The sequence below is a fragment of the Oryzias melastigma genome, linkage group LG8 (assembly GCF_002922805.2).
Source record: "Oryzias melastigma strain HK-1 linkage group LG8, ASM292280v2, whole genome shotgun sequence".
Lineage (NCBI taxonomy): Eukaryota > Metazoa > Chordata > Actinopteri > Beloniformes > Adrianichthyidae > Oryzias > Oryzias melastigma.
In genome coordinates, this window is record NC_050519.1 from 6391701 (window position 1) to 6403107 (window position 11407).

The 11407-nt window shown below is 35.4% G+C and overlaps 2 protein-coding genes across 2 annotated transcripts in view; both read right to left on the minus strand.

Annotated features, from left to right (window-relative positions):
* The window catches only part of kcnh4a (potassium voltage-gated channel, subfamily H (eag-related), member 4a), a 24761-nt gene extending 23798 nt beyond the window's left edge, over positions 1 to 963 (minus strand). The window contains exon 1 of the mRNA XM_036213065.1: positions 174 to 963. Within this exon, the coding sequence (XP_036068958.1) occupies positions 174 to 249 (76 nt within the window). The 5' untranslated portion in view covers positions 250 to 963. The remainder of the gene's footprint in view (positions 1 to 173) is intronic.
* Positions 964 to 6819: 5856 nt separating this feature from the next.
* On the minus strand, positions 6820 to 10494 carry hcrt (hypocretin (orexin) neuropeptide precursor). Its single transcript, XM_024272718.2, has 2 exons — positions 9719 to 10494; positions 6820 to 7904 (listed from the first exon to the last, which is right to left on the minus strand). The coding sequence occupies exons 1-2, from the start codon at positions 9770 to 9772 to the stop codon at positions 7539 to 7541; spliced, it is 420 nt and encodes a 139-aa protein (XP_024128486.1). The 5' UTR covers positions 9773 to 10494; the 3' UTR covers positions 6820 to 7538.
* Between the last annotated feature and the right edge of the window lie 913 nt (positions 10495 to 11407).

Sequence of the window (11407 nt, forward strand, 5' to 3'; positions counted from 1 at the left end):
AGTGTCAATTAATTAAAACAAAGTCTATTAAAAAGGTTAAATAATTTAGAAAATGGGGTAAATTAATTCATAATTGACTTCTTATATGTACTGTTTTTGTTTTCTGCTTTAGCATTTTAAAAATCTTCATAGAAATAGTTGAATTCTGACTAAAAACAATCAAAAATACTCACGAGTTCCATCAAAATGGTTAGCAATGCTGTCCAGGAAGGTGTTCTGTGGAGCGAGGAGGCCCTTCATCACCGGCATCCTGAGCTTCCTTTTCCGAAAATGACTTTTAAGTTTGGAAAAAAGTTCTTTCCCAAGAGGGGGATAATTTTCTGAAGGCAACTTTGAGAATTCTTTCAGACTTGTGGAGCAGCAAACGAAGCCTCGCAGGAAACGTCAGACGTTCTCTGCAGCCTTTGTGTCTCGTAGGCAGGAGTTTCTGCTTCCTTCTGCGCTCCTGACGCTCTCAGCTGCTCCTCAGTCAGTGGATCTCCACTCACCATGGTTCCTGCCATCTCTCCCTCTCTTTTATACAGACGCCATCCCCCCGTCAACACTGAAAATTCATTAACCATCGCTCGATTCTCTCCCTCTAAGTCCTCCTACTTCTTACTCCCCAGAGAAGTTATTAGAAATTACTTTTTTTTCTTTCTATTTGCTCCCACAGTGTGATTCTCTGCATATCTCGAAATACCTTATTTGGAGGTATAATATGTTTCCTTCTGCTCAGGCACTTGAAATAATCAATATTTCCTGAGTTTAGATGAGATTTGATATGAGCAGGGAGAGTAGAGAAGATTTGATAGTATTATGAGACGGAGCTTCAGTCTCTGCTGGTTGCTGTGGATACTCTGCGACACAAAGACAGTGTGAGACTCTTTGGTCTGTGGAGAATTCAGCCTCTCATGCGCTCGCATGGAAGACAGAAATTCACTCGTAAAATTAATTAGATAATCGCTTTCTGATTGACTGAAATTTACAAATCTGGACATGACGTTAGAACAAATGAATACATTCTTCCCTCAAATTAGTATAATGTGTGCACAAGTTAGTATCTTGTGTGGAAAAATTGGTATCTTGTACGCCCAAGTTAGTGTATTGTGTGCACAAAATAATGTCCTGGGTAAACAAAGTTGTAAGTTGTGTTCACAAGTTGGTATCACGTGTGCACTAAATAGTACAAGTTAGTACTCAGTGCTCACAAATTGGTATCCTGTGTGCACAAGTTAGCATTTTGTGTGCACAAGTTAGCATTTTGTGTGCATAAGTTAGTATCTTTTATGCACAAATTTGTATCTTGTGTGCTCAAGTTAGTATCATGTACGCACAAGTTAGTACCTTGTATGCACAAATTGGTATCTTGTGCGCACAAGTTAGTATCTTTTACGCACAAGTACGCACCTTGTGCACTCAATTTAGTATCTTGTGTGTATAAGTTATCTTGTAAGAACGAATTAGTTTCTTGTGCGCACAAGGAAGTATCTTGTGTACACAAAGAAGTATCATCTGCACAAAAGTTAGAATCTCATCTGCACAAAATAATACCTTGTGTAACCAAAGTAGTAAGTTGTGTGCACAAGTTAGTATTTTGTGGGGATTTAATAGTATTTTGTGTATACAAGTTAGCAGAGGTGGGGACTCGAGTCACATGACTTGGACTCAAGTCAGACTCGAGTCATGAATTTGATGACTTTAGACTCGACTTGGACTTTCCTACCTCTGACTCGTGACTTGACTCGGACTTTGATATACATAACTTGTGACTTGACTCGGACTTTAGCCCTCTGACTCGGAAAGACTTGCTATTTTCCCCCCCAAATCCACGGATTATAAAGTATATTATAAAGTATATCGAGAAAAAGCCGCGCCACGGTCTCTCTGTCTGTGCATGTGTACATCCGTGTGTCGGCCAAACATCCAATCAAATTAGAGCCACGTTTGATTGATGTGACAGCCCAACCAATCAAATTGCAGAAAAACAAAGCCCCGCCTCCCCTTTAAAACCGCGAGTTCCTGTTTGCCGGTGCTTTTTAGTTCTGGCATAAGAATAAGAATAAGAGATCGTCAACAACAAACAGTTTGCAGTTTGCAGAGCATGTGGATATAAGGATTACTCACAGAGATTCAACATCAACCAACTTCATCTGACTGTAGGAGCAGCAAAATCAAGTAAGTTCTGAGTGAAAGCTGGCGCTAGCTTAGCGGCTAACCGCTAGCTGCATTAAAATGAATGGGACTGTAAACTGTTAGCGGTACATTGTGACACCGTGCAGCTCGGTATAATCACAGAGTGACAACAGGTGATTTGGACATTTCCACCACTCAGATCTTTACCTGGGATATGGGCAGGACGTGAGCGATCATAGCGGGAGCAGCAGTGCTGCTGGGACCGAGCTCGGTTGTTTTCTGATAGAAATCCAGCAAACGTATCATAGAATTCACAGAGATGCTGCATGTGGGTTCTTTCTTTCCCTATTTTTCGGTTTACCACTGTTGCTGCCTTAATGCTTTGTGGTGTGTTTCAGAGAAAAAAGCATCCTCTTTCTCTGGGGGTCACATTCCCTCCTGAATATTTGCTGTGCCTTCCTTTCTTCATTGACAAAATGTTTACATTTACTGCTTCATGAGTTTTTAGTTTGCATGTCTTTATTCTAGTGTTTCACCTGCTATATAAAAAAGAGATTTGTCCACCATAAATACAAGTTATTTAATTCTAATGAATTTAATCATGAATATACTCATAGTCTCCGTATTTCCTGTTCAAGTACAGCATGAACAAAGTAGTATTTTGTGCATAACTGTGCAATATATATTTATACATAAAATTTAGTTTAAAGTCACTTTATAAATATATATACATATATAAATATAAATATATATAAAATATATAAATATATATATACATGCATACACCACATTTAGTTTTACATAGCATTTTTGTTTTGAATCCTACTTTTCTGTCTTGAATACAGAATTTAACTTAACTCCTGTTAACTTAATGTGAGATATTTTGACAGTAAGTTGACAGAAATTTTGTACTGAATAAAAAAAAAAATAGTTTTCCAAACAACAAAAAATAATTTCACAACAGAAATGTTAAACATAAACCTAGATATACTATTCATATATTTTGTTTTGTTTTTTGGAGTCAAACTAAACCACTCTGCATTTTACGTTCTTCCTCAGTTCTTCTTCTTTTATCCGCTCTGTTTATAAAAAACATGCTGAAATGAAACAGAATCATAAGTTGATAAATATAGTGGTTTATTAATTTAGACTAAAAGAGTCAGTACCTCATCACCCACAAGCTTAAGTGAACATCACTGGTCTGTAGTGAGGGGATTTAAAGGGACCATACCATGAAAAAACAACTTTTTGAGCTTTTAAGTTTTATTTTAATGTTCATTCCTCACATAAAGAACTCCAAAGTGGTATTTTGATTAATTCATTCATTTCTGATTACCATAAATCCTCTACAAACTGCGCTGTTAGCAGCAGCCCCTCCCATACCCACGAAAACGAGCCTCATGATCTGATGTCACAGAGTGAGACCGCCCCTTTCAGGAAGAGTATGCTCTGATAGCTCCGCCCCCAGTCTAACACCAACACCCAATTTCTCCACAGAGCTAATGATGATCGGCAAAAAACACTTTCATTTTAGATGCAGAATATCGTATATCTTCCTGTTGTGTCTTGAATAAATTCCAGCTCAAACAGTTTGTTACTTTAGATGCGGGGCTCCTTTAAGACCCCCCCATTGGGCACAGTCTTGAGTGTATTTTTGTTGTGAAGAAGTGTAGCGATGGCCGGGCCTACTAAGGGCAGATATATGGTATGTGCATCCATCTTTGAAAAAAAATTGATATTTATTTTTGAAGGAAAAATCAAATACACACTGCTGGCTCTAGAATGAAATCAAATGGGCGGCAGCCACACGCAGCAGCAGGCGGAGCCTCAGGAATTTAGTTGTTTTACTTCCGGATAGGACAAAAACTAAAGAAAATAACTGGTAGTATTTCACAAATGTGTTTTTCAGTGTTTCAAAGGTAATATATGATCATATATATGGATATAGTTCACTCTGAAAGGCTTAAGAAAATCATGGTATGACCCCTTAAATATCCAGACTACCCTGGTTCCCTGCTGTCTCCATCTTACCACATTTCAAATGTGGTTAACTGCGTTTTTAATAAAGATCAATTATTTTGGATTTTTGAAGTGGAGATGCATCAACTCAGTGGGAATTTAGCTAAAATTCTTGCAAAATACAGTTCATAAAAGCACACATGATCTGTGTAATTAATATTACATTGTTTTATAAATGACTTGAAATGACTTGAAACATTAATAGTAGGACTTGTGACTCGACTTGAGACTTGTTGGTCATGACTTGTGACTCGACTTGGGACTTGAGTGCTTTTGACTTGGGACTTGACTCGGACTTGAGGACAAAGACTTGGGACTTGACTCGGACTTGCAAAATGATGACTTGGTCCCACCTCTGCAAGTTAGTACTCCGTGCACACAAGTTAGTATCTTGTGTGTGTAAGTTAGCATCTCGTATGCACAAATTGGTATATTGTGCACACAAGTTAGTATCTTGTGTGCGTTAGTACCCAGTATGTGCGAAATAATGTCTTGTGTTAGCAAAGTAGTAAGTTGTGTGCAAAAGTTAATATCACGTGTGCACTAAATAGTACTTTGTGTGCACAAGTTAGTATCACGTGTGTACTAAATAGTACTTTGTGTGCACAAGTTAGCACCTTGTCCATACAAGTTAGTACCCAGTGTGCATAAGTTAGTATCTTGTATGTACAAATTTGCATCTTGTCCGCACATGTTAGCATCTTTTGCGTACAAGTACGCACCAAATGCACACAATTTAGTATCTTGTGTGTATAAGTTAGTATCTTGTGCGCACAAGTACGCACCTTGTGCACTCAATTTAGTATCTTGTGTGTATAACTTAGTATCTTGAATGCACAAATTGGTATATTGTGCACACAAGTTAGTATCTTGTGTGCAAAAGTTAGTATCTGGTATGTACGAAATAATGTCTTGTGTTAGCAAAGTAGTAAGTTGTGTGCAAAAGTTAGTATCACATGTGTACTAAATAGTACTCTGTGTGCACAAGTTAGTATCTTGTGTGTATAAGTTAGTATCTTGTGCGCACAAGTACGCACCTTGTGCACTCAATTTAGTATCTTGTGTGTATAACTTAGTATCTTGTATGTACAAATTGGTATATTGTGCACACAAGTTAGTATCTTGTGTGCAAAAGTTAGTATCTGGTATGTACGAAATAATGTCTTGTGTTAGCAAAGTAGTATCTTGTGTGCAAAAGTTAGTATCTGGTATGTACGAAATAATGTCTTGTGTTAGCAAAGTAGTAAGTTGTGTGCACAAGTTAGTATCACATGTGTACTAAATAGTACTTTGTGTGCACAAGTTAGTATCACGTGTGTACTAAATAGTACTTTGTGTGCACAAGTTAGGACCTTGTTCATACAAGTTAGTACCCAGTGTGCACAAGATAGCATTTTGTGTGCATAAGTTACTATCTTGTACGTACAAATTTGCATCTTGTGTGTATAAGTTAGTATCTTGTGCGCACAAGTACGCACCTTGTGCACTCAATTTAGTATCTTGTGTGTATAACTTAGTATCTTGTAAACACGAATTGGTATCTCGTGCGCACAAGGAGGTATTTGTGTACACAAAGTAGTATCATGAGCGCAAGAGTTAGAATCTCATCTGCATTTCGTGTAAACATAGTAGTAACATGTATACAAGTTAGTATTTTTTATGCATTAAATAGTATTTTGCCCGCACATGTAAACACCTTTTGCAAACAAGTTAATACCTAGTGCGCCAAAGTTATTATCCTGTGTGCACAAAATAATATCATATGTAAACAAGGTAGTAACTTGTGTGCATTAAATAGTATTTTGGATGCACAAGTTACCACCTTGTAGACACAAGTTAGTACCCAGTGTACAAAAGCTAGTATCTCATTGTGTGCACAAGATACTAACTGGTGTGCACAAGTTAGTATCTTGTGTGCAATAAATAGTACTTTGTGTGGACAAGTTAGTATCTTGTGTGTACAAAATAATGTCTTGTGTAAACAAAGTAGTAAGTTGTGTGCAAAAGTTAGTATCTTGTGTGCAATAAATAGTACTTTCTGTGCACAAGTTATTACCCAGTTAGCACAAGTTGGTATCTTGTGTGATAAAAATATTATCTTGTGTAAACAAAGTAGTAACTTGTGTGTGCAAGTTAGTATCTGGTGTGCACAGGTAAGCACAAGTTAGTACCTAGTGTGAACAAGTTAGTATCTTGTGTGTGTAAGTTAGCATCTTGTGTGCACTAAATAGTATCTTGTGTGCAAAAGTTAGTATCCGGTATGTACGAAATAATGTCTTGTGTTAGCAAAGTAGTAAGTTGTGTGCACAAGTTAGTATCACGTGTGTACTAAATAGTACTTTGTGTGCACAAGTTAGCACCTTGTTCATACAAGTTAGTACCCAGTGTGCACAAGTTAGCATTTTGTGTGCAAGTTAGTATCTGGTGTGCACATTGCATAAGTTAGCATTTTGTGTGCAAGTTAGTATCTGGTGTGCACATTGCATAAGTTAGCATTTTGCACAAAATACTAACTTGTGTGCCCAAACTACTACTTCATGCACACAAGATACTAATTTGTGCGTACAAACACTTAATTTGTGCACACCAAGTACTAATTTGAGAAAAAGCATATTTTTTAAATAAGGCTCTGAATTAGACCGTCTAAGTACAGATCTTTTAAAGTTTAAGATCATTTGTGTCCCACCAGGTGAGATCTTTCATGGAGCTCCAGGTAGAAGAAGATTGTTAGAGATCTTCTTCTCCAACAGTTGATCTGTTCTCAACAAGCTGCTTTTTTTACAGATTAGTTCACTCCACTCTTGTTCAGGTCTTCAATCTTGGTGTCCTTCGACAGCTCTTTGGCCTTGTGGAGAGGTTTCAGTCTGATGTGGAGATAGTGGACTTTTCTACAGATAACATAAGCAGTTCAAACAGGTGTCAGTAATACAGGTAACGAGTGGAGCATAGAAGAAGTTAAAGGTCTGTGAAGAGCAGAATTCTTGCTTGATTGTAGGAATTAAACCGTTTTTCAATAAGGAGAGATCCTGAAAGATTTAGTAGAGAATTTGAAATTTTAGTATGAGTATTTGGTAGTTTTTTGGTGGTTAGGCCTCGGGCCGGAGACATCTTGCATGCTCGGGATGACCTCTGACCTGATACCCTAGAGTCCAGATGCTAATGGTGGTTAGCGAAGAGCCAGAAGGAAGAAAGATGGACCAGAGAAAAGTCTGGACTTCTATGAATGTGATTGGCTGCAAAGAAAGTTCTTGGAAACAGACACAGCACAAAGATTTTTATTGAGTCGTCATTTTAGATGTACTAAAGAAGTTTTCTGACATTAAAATGTAAGAAAATAAAGGAAATTCTGTACAGAAGAAAAAAAAATGCAGTTTTTCAAAACGATTGTCCGAGTATAATCAGTTCTAGAAAGGAAAAGGAGTCACGATCGTGGTTTTGGACAGGGCCAACCACTTCATGTACTCCTCCCCCGCCATCTCCTCCGTCCTCTTCCCCATGGTCAGGATTCCCGCCGCTTGGTTCTTTGGGCCGTGAAGGAGTTGCTGGAGGCGGCTCAGCAGGCGATGCTCCTCCTCGTTCCGCTTCCCCAGAGTGAGGATCCCGGCGGCAGCATCTCCTGAGCGGGCGCCACCGAAACTCTTACTGCCGGAGCGGCAGAACAGCACGTACAGCGGACAGGACCGGGACGGCTGTCGGCAGCACTCCGCCACGCTGTGAGGGTCGCAGGCCGCCGGAGACACGAGCAGCATCACCAGGAGGAGCAGGGCTTTCTGACGGAGGACGAATGAGGAGACAAAAGCAATCATTCATTTACACTGCAAAAAATCCTAAAAAAGTAAAAAAAATTGAGAAAATTTGTCTTATTTTCTTTTCTTGCAAGAAAAACAATTTCATTAAGAAAGTTTTAATAGAAAAACAATTTAGTTTTTAGGAAAATGTGTCTTATTGCATAGAAATTTAGAGTTCTCAACATTCTTTTTGGCAAATTTATTCATTTATTTTGCTTATTTGAAGAAATTTGTTCAAATTTTAAGACGTACAGACCTATTTCTGCACTGTAAGTGGAAGTCTCAATGGAGAAAATATAAAAAAAAATAAATAAATAAAAGTAAAGGATTTAAAACATTTACTACGATTGTTCAGCTGTTAAGAAAAGTTTTTACCTGCTCCACAACTTTCTTTATCGTCAGTGAACATCCGGGGTCTTAAAAAGTCCTTTGAATTAATGAATTTGAAAATACCACCTTAAAAAAAGTCTTGAATTTTGATGTCTGAGCCTTAAAAATTACAATTATTTTGATCAAATTATATAAAAAATATGATGAAGTTTGAAAAGAAGATGAAACAACAAGATGACAAGCTTCTATCCTAAACTTAGAAATAATGAATTAAATGGGAAATAGACAAAGAAATTAATCTTAATTTTTAATGCGTGGTCTTAAAAAGTCTTAAAATTCACTTGAAGAAACTTAATCCACTGCAAACTATATGATCCTTAGATTTAAAACTTTATTCCTTGACATTCAAGATATTTTACCACCTTTCAAAGATTTTCTCAAAATCAGTCAATAAATCTTTTTATCCCGTTAAAACTTGGAAATAGAAATAAGGACATTATTATCAAAATTAATCTAACTTTTTTTAAACTATTGACAAAAAAACTTGATTTGAGACACAAATTGTACTGTAATTTTTGGTTCAATTTTAAGGATGCTATTTAAAATTTGAATAAATGTTCACAAACTAAACTGGGATTCATTGTTATTAATATGAAAACATAAACTGATTTTTTTTCAGTTTTACATTTGAGTTTTATTCCCATTTTGTTCAGATTTTGTTCTAAAATAAATCATTTCCACTTCTTTTAGTAGTTTTTTTAAAGATTAGGCACCAAAAAAAATTTTTTTTTCTAAGAACTTGCAAAAAATACTTATTTTGGGGCTATATAACATTAAATTTGAAGTAATTCTAACAGTAAAAGAGCCATTTGGACTTTTCTACTGATCAAAACCTGGAAGGAGTCGCATAGTTTTACTTTAACCTTTAAGAAATCTGGGTTTTGTATTCATGACCTCCTTTTTTATATGAATTTTTTGACATGAACAAAAGCAAAAATATATAAAAAACACTTTTTTCTCAAAATGTGATTTTTCTTCTTTTTTTTTTTTACATTTGACAGAAGCTAAATACATGATTTTCAAAATAAAAGGTGCCAAACAGGATCATCTCAGTGCAGCTATTAACCATCATTATGCAGTCTAAGATAATATGTGCTTTTAAGTCATAAAATATCAAACTTTTTACCAAAGTTCTGCTTTGCAATGTGAATTACTAACACAAAAAGTCCTGTTAGTCACTCTTTTGAAAGATCGTCAGCAGTAATAGTATAATTTTATGAGCATTACTGCAATATGAGTGGAATTTAGTGCATATAAGTAACATTAATTTACACAAAATAAGACTAAAAGTGAACATTTTTTGGTTTTTGTTGACCTGATTTCGGTAATGTGTGGATTACATCTATCTACTATAAAGCCATGAAACTACAAATAGTATCGAGAAAGAAGAAATGCGAATGTTTTACCTTGTTGGCCGTCTCCATTCCAGCTGCTCTGCAGAACTTGGAGTGGTCCCACATCTTCTTCTGTCTGCCGTCAAGTCTGATCTTCTTTTCTCCTCAGGGATCAAACGGAGTTCTTTTATACGGTTCTGTCTGGTCCACATCATCATTCTTCTGACATCACTAAAACCAACAAAAACTCGCCTCATTTGAAGCTCACGACCACTAATTAGCCTGTTCCAGAACATCTCCAGGACGTTTTTGAGGAAGTGGGGATATGTCTTTGTCCGGTTTGTTAGGACATTCCTGCACAATGACGGCTAATGTGGACGCAAAGGGTCAACACAAAACCTTTTCTGGAGATAAACATGTTTAAAGGGCATGCTAATGAGCGTACATATTTGGTTTTAACAAGGTGTCATAGTGACGCCTCAGAATTAGCAACTTATTTTTAAACTTTTCAGTTAAAATGTGTTATTTTATAAGAATATTTTTTATTAAATAAGGATTTTAGTTAATGTATTAACTCTCAACGCCTGTTCAACCAAACGGTGGGAAATATTTAGAAAACATTTTTTCTAAAATATTTATTGTGTGTATTACTCCCAAAGGTACGGAGCCCCTAAACGGAAAATGAAAAAAAATTAGAGTGGATATTTTTTCTTTTTTCCAAAAATTGAAAAAAAAAATTAAAAAAGATTTCTAGTTAGTAGCGGGTGCGCACCAAATAGAAACTGGTACACATCAATCAGGAACCAGAACATTTTTTTAATTCAATTAAAAAAAAGAAAAACTACGGAGCCCCTAAAGGGACATTGGAAAAAAATTAATGTTTAAAAAAAAAAAAAAAAAAAAAAAAATTACTTACTGGTGCACACCAGATAGTAATTTGTTTTTTTTTTGTTTGTTTGTTTTTTTTTTAACTTTAATTTTTTTTTCCGATGTCCCTTTAGGGGCTCCGTAGTTGTGCACCAGATAGGTGTGCATTAATTAGTAAACAGATTTTTTTTTATTCACTGTAAAAAAAAATAATAAATACATTTAAAACAGTCACTAATCAGATTATTTTTTGTAAAAAAATTAAATTAGAAAAAAAAAAAAAAAAGAAACTCTGGACAGTAACTATTGTACACCAAATATTAACTGGTGTGCATCAATTAGTAACCAGATTTTTTTTTTATTCAATGTAAAAAAACAAAACAAAAAAAAAACAAAAAAAAACAAAAAAACGAAAAAATAAACAGTTAGTGACTAGAACTTTTTTTTGGTAAAAATTAAATTAGGAAAAAAAAAAGAAAATCTGGATAGTAACTATTGTGCACCAGATATTAACTGGTGTGCATCAATTTGTAAACAGATTTTTATTCAACATAAAAAATAAATAAATGAATACAGTTTTTTAATAACCAGAACTTTTGGGTAAAATTTAAAGTAGTTAATAAAAAATCTATATAGTCACTGTTGCGCATCAGTTACTAACCAGATTATTATTATTTCACTACTTTAATTTAAAAAACAATTTTTTACTTCAATTTTTATAAAGAGGCCTTAAGTATTTTTAGAAAGAAGAATTTTTTTCTTACTTCTAATTTTTTTTTTTTTTACTTTTATGTCTCTTTAGGGGCTCCATACCAAGGCAATAAGCAGCAGAAAAAATGCATTTTTTTGTGTTTTTCTTTTCTTTCCTTTTTGGGTTGCTAAAGGGTTAAACAC